Raw genomic sequence first — 18469 nt, 5'->3', positions numbered from 1 at the left:
TAGAAATGGATGCTGTTAAAGCAGTTTTTGTTTTAACAGCACATTTAGGAGTAGCTCCACTTCTCTGTCCAAACAAATGACCCTCGCGCCATTATTGTTGAAGTAACAGGAAGTAATTTGTGCCATTCGTTGTTGTGTTTTTTCCAGGATTCTGATTGGCTAGCATGGCTTTGTGCATCTCGTTACACTGCCCCCTATAGGTTTGGAATGCTCATAGCAGCTCTTAACAACGTGTTTGTGTAAACAAAGATTTTTTTGAAAACGATCTGGTCCATCCATTTTTGTAAACACCCGGCTAAACGTGACCTAAAGCTACAGACGTCATGTTTAGAACAAGGCTACAACCAGGAGTTACAGAGTCAGGATGAAATGAGCAATGTTTGTAGTTTTTTGAGCAGAAAACTTGGAAGATGAATTCTGGGGTCATGTGAGACTTTCAGTAATTTGCTGAAAAGGGAAAGAATTCGGGACCTTTAAAGATGAATGTACAGTATTTCCTAGGGCTGGTGGTGAGCTATTGAACGCTTTATTAGGATATGAAAAAGGCTTTTGACTTAAATTAGGTCTGAAACAACTGATAGAAGACGAATCTACAAATATTTACAGCATTTCAGTCATGCTGCCCACAGTAAAAATGCCTCATATTTTTATCATATATGTAATAATGAGTAATTGCATATTTTTAGGTATTTTATTCAGACACTACTGGATATGTAAAGACATTCGCTAAACTATATGCATGTTCTTTGCCTTCTCAGACGTCCCCAGTGCCCGAGCTTCCTAATAGCTGTAAATAAAGACGTTAACCTTCACTTCTGAGGGACGTCATGCCCAATCAGAGCATGTGACTCCGATTCGCAATGTCTGCTTGTCTAATGAGCAGCGGTCACATGGCTACAACACTTCCCATAAACAGGATATCCTCCACCTCTGCTAAGGGTTTGTGGGGACGCTCATGAGGAAGTCAGTCACTTCAAGCTCCTTCTTTTTCTTGGAAGGAAAGTGAGCGGCGCTAATCAGCAGATTAATCAGTCGATATCAAGTGTAATTAACAACAGCTTCCACAGCTGAGGAACTATTGAATAATTTGGTTCGATGACGGTTGCAGCTTCTCAAATCAAACGTCTTTAACGTCTTTGGCTTAAGTGGGCAAAAAGGCGACTTGAATCGAATTAAAAATCAATCAAGACAGCGTTTAGCAGGTTAAATGACAATAATAAATAATCTAATTATCTTAGCACTGAGACGGCTGAGCAGCAGAAGAGCTCACAGAATTTAGTATGCATGGAAAACACATGCAAAATGTCTGCTTTCGAAAATAACCCAGCATTTCTCTTGTGACTACTGTGGTTTCTAGATGCATCATGTCTGGCTTGACGGCTGAGCCTCTATGTACTGATATGGCCCATCACAAAACGGCATCACAGCTCGTAGTTGCACGAAATCTAAAGGTGCTTCTGCTTTGCTAAATTGCTCAACTGATTGCATTGACAGCGTCAGAAAGGAATTCCCAGCGCGTTAGCCTGAGCTGACCCCGAACAAACACATCTGTAGTGACAAATGACAATCTCAGGCAGTTATCTGTCCCGGGTGCTGCCAGCGATGACGGTGCTGGAGGCGGAGGAGGGGAGGGGGGGGCTGCCTGCATACCATCGCTTCCCGTCACCTCTTTAACCTGCCTGTCCACATCCCCCCACTTCCTACGCGCACACATTCATCGGCATTGCAAAGCTTAATGTCACTGATTCCCATAACTGCAGTCTTGTGACAGAGCAGTCTGGTATTACTGCATTACTCACAGCCTGCCTCGGTCTCACACACACACACACACACACACAAACACACACACACACAACGTCCAGGCAAAAGCCTTCGTAAGGCCCATTGTCCGGCGCTCTGACGGTGAATGCGAGCGGTGACAGTCGGTCAGCACAAATGAAGGCTGCACAGCCAACAGCCAGCTCACAATAGATGGACTTCTTTACAGTTGTAAAAATGTGTCCTGCCGCCCTTGGCCTGTGGCACTTTTCTACTTCCCCTTATGAGACAGTGAACAAGAGACTTCCCTCTTCACATCACCGCAAACACACCGTTCGACTGCTGCAGACTTTTCTCACTCCTCAGCCAAAAGGTGCGACCTGGAACCATTTCTAGTCCCACAAAGCAGCAATTCTTTAAAAACACTAAAGATGCCTGCATAACCATCATAGAAATAGCTTCTTTATTCACCTTATATTAAACTGATCAAAAATAGACTCTGTAAGGACACATTTTCAAGGTTCCTTGTGGACTTGATAAGCATTTAAGTAATTTTCCAGCATAAAAGTCAAACGTAAGAATTTGCAGCATTCCTGAGTTTTGCTTTATAACAACTTCAGAATGGTTTTTAGACTCTCTATCAGACAGGAAAACAGATTAGAAGCTGACAGTTTGGGATTTAGGAAGTGATAAAGAGCGTTTCTCACGGTCGTCTCATGTTTTATAGATCAAATGATTAATCGGTTAATGGAGAACAAAATCTGCAGTAATAATAATAATCGTCTTTAGTTGTAATTCTAATTGAATGATATTACTTGCCTACAGAGAACTCCCTGGATGGTTCTCTTTGAAAACCTTTAAAAAACGAAATGGCTTCTTTCGGCACCATAGTTAGTGCAAATGGCAAAAATAGGTTCCTGAAGGACCTATTTTCCAGATTGTTCCATAAAAGGACTTTTGATAATAGGAGTTAAAAGCTGTTTAAGTAATTTTCAAGCAAAAAAAAGTCAAACGTAAGCGTCTGCCGCTTTTTGTGGGGTCACGTCCATTATAACACATTTAATATTTTGGGTTCTGGGCTGTTGTTCAGACAGAACAACTTATTACAAGACGCCAACTTTGTATTTGAAACTTCAAAGGGCATTTTTCTGATGTTTTACAGACCAACTGTCTAATCAGTCAATTTAGAAAAGAATTCTCTTGCAACTCTAATTATTACGTGCAGTGAAATAAAGCCAGTAAAAAGGAAGAACCTTTAGTAGTCTGACAAACCACATGAAGGACGTAAAGAACATCCTCTAAATAAAGGTTCTTCAATTGGGTGTTTGAAGAACTAGACAGCCTTTAGAAGAACTGTTGCTTTTCTCAGATCTGTACCTGATCTGATTCAAAACACCAGCAGACCAGAGGAAGAAACAGAGATGAGTTGTTTTCTCAGTCAATCAATAGGTTGTTCAAAGTCTATTATCCTCAAGTTTCTTGTTTCGTCTTAACAGTGGTCAGAAACCCGATGAGACTCAGAGACTCAGACATGGGACCTGAATCATTGCTGTTCAATCAGTCTGTTCAAGTGACGACATCCTGCATTCAGACAGATCATTTTTGTGTTAACGTTCCTCATGGCTTCATTTAGACATACCCGCTTCATCTTGCACATTCTCAAGCAAAATACGTGTACATTCCTGCATCATGTAAATATTTCTTTTACTTTTTCTGACTTTATAACTACTTGGATTACAGCACTTGCAGTTTATTTCACATGGGACACCTGCTTCTTGTTGTTGTCCTTCTTTGAAAATGTTCTGCTTGTCACTCAGTTCTGTGATTCTGGACAGTGACAGAGAGCCACCGTACACATGCAATATATATCAGACTGTACATCAAGTGATATTTAATGCATAAAAATGCACTAATATACAAAATACTACATTTAAATCTGCTGTGTAACAAATGATTAGACTTCACTAATGAACTGTGTGTAGCAGCCCACTAGTCTGACGGGAGGAAAAGTCCACACTGTGACTTCTTGTTGGATCCTAATTAATCCTGTCTCCATGTCAGGGACAATTTACAATTATCAGTCATTAATTAAGTCACTTCTGTTGTTCAATGTGAACAAATAGAACTCACTTTGGAGATGTTCACATGGATCCTGCTGCTGTTTCTGCAGTTAGACCGTGTGAAACTCAGAGGAACAGCTCCTACAAACACTGATTGCCTGCCCATTAATACGACTGCATGCGGTTCAGACTTGTGCTGTGTTAACAGAAGCGTTACTAGTCCCAACCTAGTGAGATTAAAACTTTTAAGTAACGGGTGCTCATTCAGACATGAAGCCGACACGTTCAGATGCTGTCGGGTAATTGGAAAGGAGTGCACGTCTAAAGCGGGAGATAGAAAGCAATGAAAACCAGCTAGTAATCACATTTGAGAAGCTGGGACCACGGATTTATTTGCTTAAATGATGACCTAACGGGGAACCTGCTCCTGGAGCGCCACTACATATGTTGTATAAAGCCCTTTGTGGCTCCGGAGGGAGCTGCATGAAATCCGATAAACTGCCTCACTTGAGTCAGCGCTGGTTGTGTCTGCAGACTACAAATAGGTTGGGGAAGCATGAGATTACCACACCTCTGCAGCCACTCCTTATGTCTGCTCCAGGCTGGCAGCTCCAGGCTGTAATCTCTGAACTAACTGTTGGTGGTTTGAGCCGCACCGTGCTCCTTCTTTTGCTTTCGCTCAATACGAGCAGCAGAGACAGGCGGGAAACGAGGGGTAATGCTGTGGTGGAGTGACATGCAGTCACAGTCCAGCCACCCAAGGATCCAAGTGGAGACTCGGTGTTGATGGCATTTGCGTCCATGTGGTTTGCAGCCAAACCACTTGAGTATCAGATTGTCCAGCAGACGACGTGTTTTCGACCAACGAGAAATGAAAGAGTCTATTTCTGGTTCTGCTGCATTGACTTTAATCCTCTTTTTTTAAAACGGCCTAACAATGTCGTTGGACAGCAGCGCCAAATCAGTCGGACCAGGCTGCATGGGCTAAAAAAACAAAACCTGCTGCCATTGTGAGGAGGTTTGCGAGTGTGGCTCATTCAATGACGTGGCTGCCTTTTTATGCTATTAAAAAGAATCGGATGCAGCATTTGTTGCGCTTCATTTTTGTCGAACCAAATTTGGTTGAGCTGTTGCCGAGAATTTTTCACAGGTTCAACAACATCAGTGTCACTGACTCACTGTTTTAAGGCTGTTATGTACTCCACAATTTACTATTTTGATTACAGAAGAAATAAAAATGGCAGTTTTTTTGCTGCAAGGGTGATTAAAATGCAGAGACTTATGGTCTTTCAAAATAAGAGTCTCTAATTCACAGATATTATTATAGATATTCCTTTTGCCGTACAGATGTGGATCTGTTACAGACTGAAGTGAGACTTAAAGGGTTAATCCGCCAACTTCCCCTCTAACACAAACTGCAAATAATTAAATAAATAAAACACTAATTAGACTTTCTAATAATATATGCAGCGATTTGGCAGCTTAGCAGAAATAGAAAATACTCATGTTTACACCAGCGTTTGCGGCTTCTTGTTCTTTTTTCTTTTTGTATTCGCATAGTCAACTTGTAACTGTGGGTGGTGCATTCACAGTTTCGGCAAAACACAATCAATCTCATGTAAGAGGAAATCATGAGATGTCTACCACAGGGTTTTTTCTAAAAGTGTTGTGAGACTAGCTGCTCACCAATGACGACTACAATCGTTCAGCCTTCTAGACACACACAAAACTAAAATGTATTTGTGAAGGCGATACTTGAATATAAGTGAATGAATTACAATAAAAGTGGCTGAGAAATGACCGCAATTGTAATAGTCAGCTCTCAGAGATCTTGGTTCCATTATTTTATTACTTCCTCGGGTTGCATTGACCCTTAGAGCCCGACGGGTGCACTTTGTGTCCAAATTCAGTTTCCGTCTTCTCAGTTAATTTTCAGTTTTTTTTGCAGCGAGGTGTTGCTTGTGCTAAACGACACGGCACAACTTGACCTTTGCGCGTCGATACTGGTCGCTTGTCTGAGTGATAAAAGTGTAGGTGAAGAAAATTATTTTCAAACATCTGCCACCTCTGCAAGTATGGCAACAGTTCACTGTATAAAATCACATTTATTTCCATTAGGTGCTCATATTTTTCTCCATTTCTAATTTCATACAGCATCACCCCATCGTGGTTCTGATATTACCAGATGCCAGATATTTCCCCCCCCCAAACACAAAAAGGAAAATATATCTACTGGCAGCATGTCATGGTGAGATACAAACATAGCAATTTCATAATATAGTTTTTCCCCATGATACAGAGGCCAATATAAACAATCTAAGACTTTTATTATATTAAATGATGGAAGATCTTGAGACTATTTTGACGAACACAGGATACAGCATGCATAGCCAGCCCCTATAATGGGCAAGATAAGAAGCTCAAAGAGTTAAACAGACAACGCTGCAATCATGACCAGGACAGCTTTATGGTAATATGGTAGGTCTGTGGTAAAACAGACATTCCCCGCTTGCTATTTCACAAGTACTTTGACGCTAAATCTGGGCACAAATTAAAATGAGTCCATAAACATAACAAATGCAGCCGCTTCCCACGTGGGAATGAAGGTTTGATGAGCAGGAGAATTATGTAAATCATATGCTGCACAGATCTGCACTCCACCGCCGACAAGAAAACTCTACACTGTACGGGAATGTTAACAACATGCTTTGTGTGCCGTTCCAAAGAGAGCAAATGTCTTACAGTGCTGCCGCTGGTTAAAAATGCAACCAGCTCATCAGAGGGAGGGCGTGAAATATTTTTGGTTTCCTGGAGACTCATTAAATCTTAATTTGAAAACGATTCCGACCACGAATTCAGCTTTAAACCGACTGTGTTCCTAATTCTAATCTTAGTTTTAAATCGTGTTACAACACAGCAGCTCTGAAAGGGTTTGCAAACTTGAACCTGTTTTCGTGCACCAAAATAGGAGAGGAAACACACAAACCACAACTACTCTGCTGCTATTTCTGGAGCACCTCTTGTGGGTTCATGAAGTCTGTAAGAAGGGGGGGCGTGTTTGTAATTACTCACCCTGACAAAGTTATCCGGGAACAGCCCCCTGCGTCCGCCCAGCTCGCCCTCCCACCATCCTCCATCGTCCCGCCGTATGTTCACGATGATGTCGCCCACCGTCAGGCTCAACTCATCGTCCTGCTGAGCCTCATAGTCGAACTCCACCACGGCCTCCACTGAGGGCGAGAAGAGACACAGTCGGCGGGGTTACGACAAGCCGGCAGCGGAAAAAGGTCAAACGCTGCAGATGCGCCACCTTGTTGGGTTTTGTCCTCTCTGGCGCGGTGCAATTTTTTTCATTCTGATGATTGTGCAGGTTTTATTTATTGATTCGAAGGGAAGTGAAAGAAGGAACAAACGCGACCCATTGAATTTTACATCAGAACACTGTTGCACACTCTGGCAGAGAAACGCTTGCTAATTAAAGGTGTCCTTGTAAACAAACCACAGTGTGTGTGTGTGAGTCGCTGGAGCGCCAACAAACGCCGACTGCCAATCCAAGTCGATTTTAAACCTTTTAAAAACCTGCACCGTTTGTATCCACGCTTGCTGACTCGTATTCTTTGCCTTTGTTTGCCAACAGCTACTTCCCTCTCCTCTACCTGTCCTTGTCACCGATCCCTCGCTAAAAGTATTTACTTTAGAGCAGGTTTCCTTTCACATATTCGTGCATCAAGTTGCGAGACGCCCGTTATCTCTGCAATGTTGGAGGCTGCAGGAAAAATGACTCAACCCGTAAAATGTTCACTGGCATACTGTAAATAAGTGGCTTACCACATGCTAAGGGTTGTGCTCTTTTTAAGCCACAAGACGAAAATGTAGCAGCTAACCCACTTGCAAAGTGCAGCGGAAAGTAGTGACTTTTCACTTTTGCCAAAAATATGCACTGAATGCAAACAATCTGAGGACATTTCAGCCTGGAAATACCCATTAGTGGGTCTGCTGCGGCTCTGGGGGTCAAACTGATACCGCCTTCTCCGCCTCCGTTGTAGAGATTGAGAAGAAATAATGATTTTAAACATTTGCTTTTAGGTTGACAAAGGAAACATGGAATTTAGCCTCTAAAACAGCCATTTTGGATGTCAATCAGCGACAACCTGCCATGTGTGATTGTCTGGAAAGCTTAACACAACAGCAGATTACACCGTAAACCGTTATGAAGACAGTCGCAGGTTAACGTTTGTTTGAAAAGAAGGACGACAGGAGGAACTTCAGGAAGCTGGTGGCGTTCCTGCTCAGGTGCCTACTGAGGAGGAAACCTGGCTCGTGTTGCCATTCTGAATCTGAAAGTAACAGATTTAAAACATGATGGAGTTTTTTTTGTTGGCCTTTTTGCCTTTATTTGACAGGACAGTAGAGAGAGAAAGACAGGAAAGTGGGGAGAAGAATGGGAGGAGGGACCTGCAGCAAATGGGCTGGATTCAAACCCACGACCACTGCATCAGGGACTATAGCCCCAGTACATGGGTCACCAGCTCAACCAGTTGAGCTGCAGCGGCGAAAACATGACGGGGTTTTAACACACGAGACACCATTATTAACACAGTTGGTATGCATTTGCAAAACCGCTGACACGTTTAAATCCTGTGACAAAGTAGGTGAGAACTCACGACTTGTCCGCCACATGTTGATTCTGCACAAAGTAAAATATGACGTTTATTATCTGTGCATTTTGCTGCTTTGGTTAAACTGGTTTGGGTTAGCATGATTTTACATTTTACAGGTTGAATGTGGTTAAATTGTTTGTTCTTTTGTTCATTAGTACCTTTTTTTTGTACCTTTATTCAGACTCAGCTTGTAGGTTTATTGTTTAGGAGGCCCACCATTTCCTGGTTATGTGGTCATCTGGACCAGATCAAATGGCTGTGGTTTTTCCTCTTTCTTTAGGAAAGTTTTGTTTGTGTTGAACACATTCTTAAGTAAAGGCTTAGAACACTTGGCTAGAGATGTCTAGAGAGGTTGTGGAAGAGGTCACCAGGCTTTCTAATGGTAGGATTGAATCATACTATACATGCTGTTGGGATTTTGCACCCCGAAGAGAGAGGTACTGCTAAAACATGTGCCATTTGTTCCATTAGATATGGGTGAATTTTGAGTTATGAATGGAGAGCAATGCAAATAAAGTCTTCACCTCTTGGCAATCGAGTCGTCTGCTCGGTCTTTCTTGACCTTTTGGTTAGTCTGCTCTACACTCTGGGTTAGACGTGTTGCAAAACGTAGGAGGTGTGGCTGCTAAATAATGACAAGTCAGTCATAGCACAGTCTGCATGTCTGAACCACGTAGTGATCAATCGGAAGCATAAACAAACCCTGAAAGTTTCAATCTGCTCGTATTAAACAAAATTGAGTTACAGCATCAGTCTCATTATTTGACAGCCACATCTCATATATCCTAAATTGCAGCCTTTGCGGTGAGCTAATTGAATCATTTCATCTTTTTTTTTTTTTTGATTTGAAGGCAATCAATTCTTCAGCCCTATCGTCCATGGATGACGGTATTCCCTGTAGAACTACAACTAATGAATCCACACTGCTGTTCCGGAGATGTGTTTCATTTCCTCAAATTCAACGGGAAGAAAAGACCGGCCGGACCACACACTCGGCTCTCTAGTTATTTCAGGCAGTAACAAGTCATTTTTTTTGTCCTAGATATCTCATCTGTTGCGACCTCTCCAGCAAGAACACGCAGAACTGAAAGCTATACACGGTCGAATATGTAAACAAACAAGCGTGCACAAATGAATAAACCATTCATCCAGCCACCTGGCGAGCCGTCCCTCAACAAAATGTCCTTCGGGGCTTATTTTTGTGTTTGCTTTCAGTCAGACGAAAATAAAAAAAAAGTTTAAAATCATTCATGTAAAAATCACGCTTTAGGAACGCTTGTGTGATTCCAGTTTTTCCCTGAATGTCTGCAACGCAGGTAGTACAAAGTCAGCATGACGCATACAGCCACAGTAACTGGCTATTGGGAGTTTTAGAGTGCATATACAGATCAAGAACTATCTGTGGCGTGACCCATACCTCCTGTCTGATCTAAAAATGAGCCAAAAGATGGAGCGTACATGGAGCTGAGGCAGGCTATGCAAACATCTTTGGACCATGGACTGCTTTATAAGAACACCCAACTCTTACACAACGCAGCCTCGCACTTAATTCTGCATAACTTTAGGCCTTCATATAGGTAAAAAGGTGAGTTATACAAATAGCCACCACTCATACAGCTGTCATGAACAGGAAATGTAGCTATAGGGACCAAAGCTGGTTTTGCACCAGGTTGTAAATGTGTTTATTTCTATTGTAAAGTTGGACATTTTAACATGGGGGTCTATGGGGATTGACTCACTTTTGGTAACTGCCTCAAGTGGCCATTCAAGGAACTGCAGATAGTCAAATTAAACTAGAATTACTTTAGTGTGTTTCGATCTTTACTTTTGTTTGCGTCTTTGTGTCATGCCAGCGACCATGAACACCATAGAAGTACCTTTACATCAACTCAGTTCTTTGGCTGTCCTTCAAATACCTCCGATGAAAGTTCCTGCAGATGACTCAGAGGGATTATTCAGTTTGAGTCACTGGAGGAGATTTAATACGAGATACGGGAATGATTGTTAAACACTGATCTTTTTTTTTTTAAATGGCAAAGTAGACGTGATAGGTATTAACCAACTGAGTCAAATCAGCAGGCGGGTAGAACTGGTGCTGTGGAGGTGTACATTATGTTGGGCTTTTAAAGACTATGGTCAGCGTTAATTAAATATGATTAATACATGACTGATAGTAGCAGGGAAATCAGTAATTAGTGTCAAAGTGAATGCCTTGAGCTGAACAACCACTACTTAATGAAATGCATACAAAAACACATGCAAACACATTTTCTGCCGCTTTCCTCCAAACATCACACACTAAGAATCGCACTTTCACGTACACACACACACATATATATATATACCTTGTGACTTGCTTTTGCGGCTGCTAATGCTTGTAAAAATGTACTGAATGTGTCATATCACATATAGCTTTCTTAACGCCAACCCTCGGCACGCACGCACACACACACATACCGGCCGCCGAGGCCTGATCCTTGTCTAAACTGTGCGGGCAGCTGACGGCGGGGATGCAGTGGGGGGAGTTTCGGGATTGGGTAACCATGGGAACAACAGCATAAAGGGGTAGGTATGACTCAGACACAGTGGCCTCCTTCCCCCCCCCCGAAACTCCTTCACACATGTATACAATATTAAATGCACAACATGGTGACACTAGGCAGAACCAACCACTTCTTGTGCGCTAAAGTGGAAGGTCAGAGCGTCGCTGGGAGTTTACATCACGGGCCGAGGAAGCCTCGCGCAAGACATCAAAACAGACAAAGCAGATGACTGTAGTCCAAGTTGGCCTGCTGCTCAGATGGCGAGGATACGACGCTGGCATCAGATAACGACGGAGATTAGTCGCAGCCGAGACAGCGACGTGGCACAAATGCCATTTTCCTCTTTTTGCTCTCGGGTTGCGATGTCCGTGGGGAAGCGGCGGACACCCTGGGAGCGGAAAAGGGGGGAAGGTTCTGCAGCAAGAAGTGCACACGGGTGAACTGATGGCTTGTGGCAGTTATCTCGCAAACTACATTACAGTACATCTGAGTGGCAGAACGGGACGACACACTGCAGTCCGCCCACCCACCCACGTCCGTCAGCGACACATGCACTACTGAAGAGCACGACAGCTTGTGGCTCCGCACATCACCGAGTGCAAAGACGGGTGCAAGTTAAAAGTGACACAATGTTAATGCCAAAGAGGAGTTCTGTCTCGTGTGAAGCAATGCAGAAAGAGCCGAGTCCCCTGGTTCTGATTTTACACGGCAAACAGTCTCGGTTTTTATTGCCTGCGTGATGTACAGCACAGCACGACAGCATCAGAGGTGGAAAGTACATTTACTCAAGTGCGATCTGAGATACTTGCACAGGATTTACCGAAAGCATCTCTAATTTATGCAGCTATACGCATACCGACGTCCCTGCAGAACCTCTCTGATGCAGTGCACAGGCTGGGATTTAAAGACGCACTAATTAGAAAGATACAATTAAACCTTTTGCAACGGGGAAGCTCTTTAAAATGTTTTTTATCTGCTGCACAAAACAACTTGTGCACGTAGCTCATGATGTTCTACAGAAATCTACTTTTGTCAACCTTGGAGGCCTCCAGAACTTTACACTCTGAAAGGTGCCACTTTGCATAATAAGTAGACAGTATAGGTGCAAAGCTGCCATACAGCAAGAAAATCTGACAGATGTGAAATGCTCTGCAGAGCTCTGTTTGCACATTTTCATGCTTTTATTTTCAAGAGTAAGTGCGGTAATATTCCCAATTTTTCTTCTTGTCAAGTAATCCCATGAAAACACCAGTATCGTCCAAGTATTTCATGCTCATCGCCTGCCGTCATTATTGTCCAATTAAAGGCACGTCACTGAGCCACAGTGTTGCACAGGACGGCATCCTGCTCCAGTGCCATCAACACACTCCGAAGTTTATTTTGACTAAATCCCTCACACACCGTCCTGCTGCTGTCAACACTTGCGCGCTAAATCTGCAGCAGAAAATAGTCCAAGAAATCTGTTATTTACTCTTGTCTGAGTGAAACGTGATTGATTTTGGTCTTCAGTAGGATTTGCTGACAATAATGAAAACCAAAGACAGGCTGCAGCAGATGAACCCTAGTAATAGTTTATACACTTTCACCTGCTTTGACCTGGAAAGCACCAGAACTTAACTCCATATTTAGCCTCGATCCCTGTGTGCAGGATCGACATACCAAGAACTTGTTTAAAATGCCATCGCTGGCTTGTGAACGCAACATTAAGATACAAATCACATGTGATTCCACGTGAACGGAGATTGCATCTAACTGTTAAGACGATTAGCCCCTTTTTAGCTCGCATTTCTGTAGCTATGAAGCTAAATAAGTCAAACGTGTAGCAGTTAAAGACATGTTTTTCCTCAGGAGTTGATGGTAAATACCACAGATCGAGAGGAAAATGAATAATGTGCGCATGTTAATCAGGTGAACAAAAGCAAAACTCCAAAGTAGGCCGCTGTTTGCTAACGCACCAACAGCTGCCTGCTAATGATTGCTAACCCATTTGGATAAAATGTGATTAAGAAAGCAAATACATTTTTTTGTACCCTAACAAAACCTTAAACTGTTCTAGCTCCAATTTTAGCTTCAGTAGGCAAAAACAATTAGCTTAATGTTAGCTACTTCCCTCCCCGAACACATTCAACATAGCTTCACATGCTAACATACAACAACTGCTAACAAGTTTGGCTCAAATACGCGGAAGAAAGCAATCAATACTTTTAATTTAGGACTTTACTAAAACCTGAAAAGCCTGAACAGCCAAAGCTACAATTTAAGCTATGATACTAAAATATAATTAGCATGGTTAAGCCCTTTCCTGATTGCATCATATGCTAACACACTCCAACATGCTAACAAGTTTGAATCATACTATTCAGAAGAATTCACAAATATTGTTTATTTTGGTTCCTAACAAAACATTCAAATAATTTAACAAGCTAGCTGAGCTTTTAGCTTTGAAGGGACAAAATAACAGGCCTAACGTTAGCTTTGTTAGCTTGGCTGCTTCTTTCTACCGATTGCTAACACGTTTCGATCAAACATAAGGACTAAAGCTATCTTGGACCTTACCAAAGCAATAAAATACTTTTACAAGTTTAGCTGGTATTTTAGTAGTTTAAACTTTAACAGTTTTTAGCAGGGCTGCACAATTAAGTGAATATTTAGCGCAACTTTAATTTTAGCTTCCGACAATCCCATGAACATGATCAACCGCAATACCGGTGTTTGAAATGCTACGCTATGAGACAACAACCCATGCAGATAAAAAAAAATGTCTTTTTTTTCCAATTTGGGCAGCACTGCTTGTTTTTTTTTGTTGTTGTTCTTGTTTTTATAACAGTACTGGCATTCAAGTATCCAAATGAGCCAGAGTTTCTTTCGGTTTGTGGCAGAATGATAATGAGGTGCGGCCAGCCCATTCTATCTTGCAAGACTAAGAAAACACGTTATTTCACTGTTTCCGAAGCAATTTTTAGTCGCACACCTGTCTGAGTGTGGTACAGGTAAGTGGGGAGACTTGAGGCTATCAATAAGCAGACGTTCACCAAGTTATTTTGGTTACATTCATATTTCAGTTGTAGGAGATTAATTCAGGTGTGGAAGAAATCTTATATTGATGCAAAGATTTGTACATTAGCATCTAAATGGGCGGTCCTCTACCTGTAAGTGAAAGTGAAAGCAGCATCCTGTTTATTCAAAAGTAAAAGCCCAACAAAAACAGTGTTTTTTAAAAATCTATAAGTAATTGTTACAAATAATCGCGATCTCGATATTGATCAAAATAGCGTGATTAGCATTTTGGCGATAATCGTGCAGCCTAACTGTTAGCTTTTCAAGAATTCAGTCTACGAATACATGGCTATTTTATGGAAATGCAATTTACAGAGAAGTAGAGCAACATGCAACTTGTTAGAAAGATACAGAGCTACAGTGGTTAGTAAACTAAAACAGAATAATTCTGCAAATTTAAGCAAAAATGCAAAATACTGGCTGCACCCAGCTTCTTAAATGTCAGGATTTGCAGCTCACTTGTATCACAAACGGCAGTAAATGAATCACCGGTTTGGGCTTTGGGAAGTTAACTTCACTACTTCTCACACACTAAACGGTTAATCAGTAACTGCAGCCCCTCTCACTTACACTTGTACACTCATGTTTGTGGTAATGCACCGTTTCTACGAGGCCAAAAAAGACATAGAGGAGGCCTTGAGAAGACGAGAGGCCGAATATCTCGACGCCTGCAGACAAAAGCACAAACTCCCACTCAAGTGGTCAAAAAAAAAAAAAAAAAACACACTCGAACAGGAACTGAGACGGGCCCGTAGCGTCCTCTCAACAGCTGCGTCAAGTTTAGATAAGGGGAAGCTACACATTCAGAGCTCCGCAAAGCCGCGCTGACATTTCGCTAGTTTACAGCCGACCCGTGTTTAGTTGTGGGTGAGTCTCAGCTCTGCCGTCGCTGATGATGTCAAGAGCAGCTGTGTGTTTCTGTCTGTAAAACATTCGCTCTGGACCGGAGCCCACTGGGAGTCCAAGCCACCCACTCCAACTGTGGATCGGATCTCAGGCTTCAGCAGATTCTCCCACATTAAAGGAAAAATTCCAGCCATTCTCTGCTCGTCGCTCCGCGGCTTGCGACAAAGTCCGCTGTATTCCCTCAACTCGCGTTATCTATTTCGAATTCTCGCCGAGTCCCAGAACGCCCGGTGACGAGAGGAAGAGCTCGACGGGTTCGTCTTCGGGGCTTTGAGTGTAGGTGGGGAGAGCGATGCTGGCGGAGAAAGCGAGAAGGAGAGCGAAGGTTTTTTTTTTTTTTTTCAGTTTCGCATGAGAAAAGTGAAACATTGTTTGGCTACGCAATAAAGGAACTGCTGCTTTCACACGTGTAGCTGTTGAATATATATGCGAGAAATGGAAAGTTTTGAAAGCCTCGTCTTTATATGTGAGGTCACAGTCGAGTGTCTTCTTGAAATCTGCAGCAGCGACAGAATTACAGAAATAAGGACTAAAACAGCTAAATGCATTGACCCAATCTGTACTGCCCAGCTTTTGCAGGAGAGGTCAACGTAAAATGACCTTTAAGGTGCGTTTAAGGACCATTGGAATTTCCATTTTGGCTAACTTTGCAGGAAAACAGTGCATATTCAGATACTATTTTACACTAACTGAATCAAAGCAGCCTGTAGAAGCAGGGAATGAGGGGATTTAGGTGCACTGACATATGATGAAGTTTCCCTCTGAGGACAGCCATGCATCCTTTGTTTACATGCATCCAGCAGAAAGCCTGCACGCAAATCCAAGGAGAGGGGCTGCAACTAATGAACATCCTAATGACTGGAACTCCTCTGCAGAGACATGGGATGTCTCATAAGGTCAGAAGATATAAAAGTAACACGCGAGGAGAAAAGGAAGTCAAACCTCCAGCTTTGCATGCATTCTCTGACAACCGGCACGTTTGCAAACCCACTTGACTGATTGATTGATTACTGGAGCAGCGGATCTGCAACCAATTAATAGCCATGCATTGTGTTCAGCAGCAGCAGCAGCAGCAGCAGAGCGGTGTCGTGGGAAATGATGGCGAAGATGAGAACAGTCAGGCCTGTTTCGTCCACAGAGGCGGAGAGCTGGAGAGAGCCAAACACTGTGCAACACAATGGGGCACACACACACACACACACACACACACACACACACACACACACACACACAGAGTGAATGTAAACGTGTCAACATCTGCAACTCATCAATGTGACCCGCCGCTTTTTTTTTTTTTCCTGAAATCGCAAAAATCAAACCCTGCGCGGCCGAGCTGCACACCCACGCGTGGCTTCTTCTTCTTCTCTGTTTTTTTATTCTCTCTCTTCTGAATCATGAATAAAGCATCGGAAATGCGCGACAGAAGCCTGCGGTATCTTCTTCCAAACAGCCCCGCTATGCGTGAAGGGGAGGTGAGGTGAGGAGCGCGGAGAGGGGAGGGGAGGGGAGGGAAGGAGAGAGAGAGGCTGCGCGCATCTGGACCGGGCGTTGATTCATCCAGATGCGCAGAGGCGCTGGAGGCTATTTTAGGTCTTTTCTCCAAATTGGAAGCAAACGAAAACAGAAGAAAAGAAGAGAAAAAAAAGGGGGGAGAGAAAAAAAAGGGGGCGTCGCATCTCACCCATTTATGTGTCCCGGTGTGCTGGCAGTGCTCCTGGAGGCTGGTCGGTCGCAGGGAAGGGAGCTTGTCTCAGGTACAGAGAGGGGGTTTTGCGCCGGACTGAGCCCCAGCCTCCTGCTCCGTACTACAGATCCGCTGAAACGGGAGGAGCGTCAGACGAAACCATATTCCTTCCTCTTTTTTCCCTCTCTCTCTCTCTCTCTCTCTCTCTCTCTCTCTCTCTCTGGTGACACGGCAGAGGAGGCAGAGCGAGTGGCCAGAAAACGGAAAAGCGCTGATGATCAAATCTCTCTCTCCTTTCTCTCTCTCGCTCTGGCTCGCTCTCCCTTTTGGTGCCTTCAAGTGCGCCGCGTAAACTCCGGCTTCCCCATTTTCGATTCCGTGAGCGCGCCGTGACGCAATGTGTCGCACCACGCGTGATGCGCTCCGGACAGATGGCGGTGACACAAACACTGTGTTCTGGGACAGGAAATCTCACTGCTCCATATGAGCTGCTGTAGCATGCGCCGGAAAGTTGAGCACGGTCATTCGAGTTCAAATATTTGAGTAATTTTCAGAAAATCGGATCCCTTCTGTCACCGAGAGCCACAGCTCACACTCCATTCTCTTCTTAGGCTACTTTATTTATAATAATAATTTAAAAAAATATAAATACATGATGCGATTCCATTTCAAAATCTAATATTTGTCTCATTATTTTAACCTTAATATCTAAATTAGTCCAATAAATGTCTACAATGCATATTAAAGGGTCTTAATCTCAAGATTAGTCAAGGAAATGTGCTTTTTATATAACATAGTTGGCTCTTAACTTAAATTATGCAGGTTAACTTCTATAATAAATACTATTTTATGGTTTAGATTTGATTTAAACTTGTTCGGTAAAACCATGGTTCAACATATGTTGTTTCAAATGTGTCACATAATTAATAGTGACTTAATTTGACATTTTATAATCTCGCTAAATTGTATTTATTGGCAGAGTGTAACAGTACTGAAACTTCAAAACAAATGTGACACTTTCTTTACTCTTTCTGCCTCCATCTCAGGTGAATTTTACCCTTTTTTTTTTAACTTCATTTCTGTTCAAATTTAGATTTTACACACAACACCTGTAGCTATATTTGAGGTTAAATGTTTAACATTATGAAAATGTGTAGAAATTTGTTAAAATTGGCTCCATTCCCACCACTTACACCAGTAAAATATTGCTTAATCATCAGATAGTCTGATGTGTACAGTCAAAATAGGACTTAAAGGACACATTCTGCTGCATAAAGGCTACTTTTAACTTCTTAAATGACATTTTACTTATAATTTCTTACTTTTACTTGAGTAAAACTTTAAATGTAGTCTTCTAATTTTGGTATTTCTACTTTTGCTTGCAAAACATTTGAATAAGTCCATTAATATACTGTTTGTAGCCTACTACTGTTATACTAAGCAGTTCATTTAAATGTGAATTTGATTCGACTCAGTAGTTTCTTTGCCCTCTGGCCTTAAAATATCTCTTTTCTGGGGAAAATTGTCAGTAAACTCCGTATCAGCTGATTCTAATACTTTCTTGTTGGGTAGTTTATGTGAGTTGTACTAATAATGGCAATATTTCCAACAGCCTTTGAAAGCAGCATACGTCTTCGCTCAAAGCCTCGCACCTGTGTAGCCCAAATCTCGCGATAAGCAGCTCTAATGAATGCGAAGCTACCCCAACATCACTGTGAGGGAATTACAGCAGCTTATACTGATATGATCTTAAACTGAGTAATTGATATATTTTACTGTATTGTCAGTGTAATGCTGTGA

General features: G+C 42.4%; 1 protein-coding gene across 1 annotated transcript in view; it reads right to left on the bottom strand.

The window, feature by feature from the left end:
• Positions 1-16847, bottom strand: part of sh3kbp1 (SH3-domain kinase binding protein 1) — a 60350-nt gene extending 43503 nt beyond the window's left edge. The window contains exons 1-2 of the mRNA XM_008290400.1: positions 16667-16847; positions 6891-7048 (exon numbers count right to left, since the gene is read on the bottom strand). Of these exons, the coding sequence (XP_008288622.1) occupies positions 6891-7048; positions 16667-16670 (162 nt within the window). The 5' untranslated portion in view covers positions 16671-16847. The remainder of the gene's footprint in view (positions 1-6890; positions 7049-16666) is intronic.
• Between the last annotated feature and the right edge of the window lie 1622 nt (positions 16848-18469).

This window comes from Stegastes partitus, unplaced genomic scaffold (assembly GCF_000690725.1).
Source record: "Stegastes partitus isolate 25-593 unplaced genomic scaffold, Stegastes_partitus-1.0.2 Scaffold671, whole genome shotgun sequence".
NCBI lineage: Eukaryota > Metazoa > Chordata > Actinopteri > Pomacentridae > Stegastes > Stegastes partitus.
The sequence above is the reverse complement of the archived record's forward strand: the minus strand, read 5'-3'. Positions and strand labels throughout refer to the sequence as shown.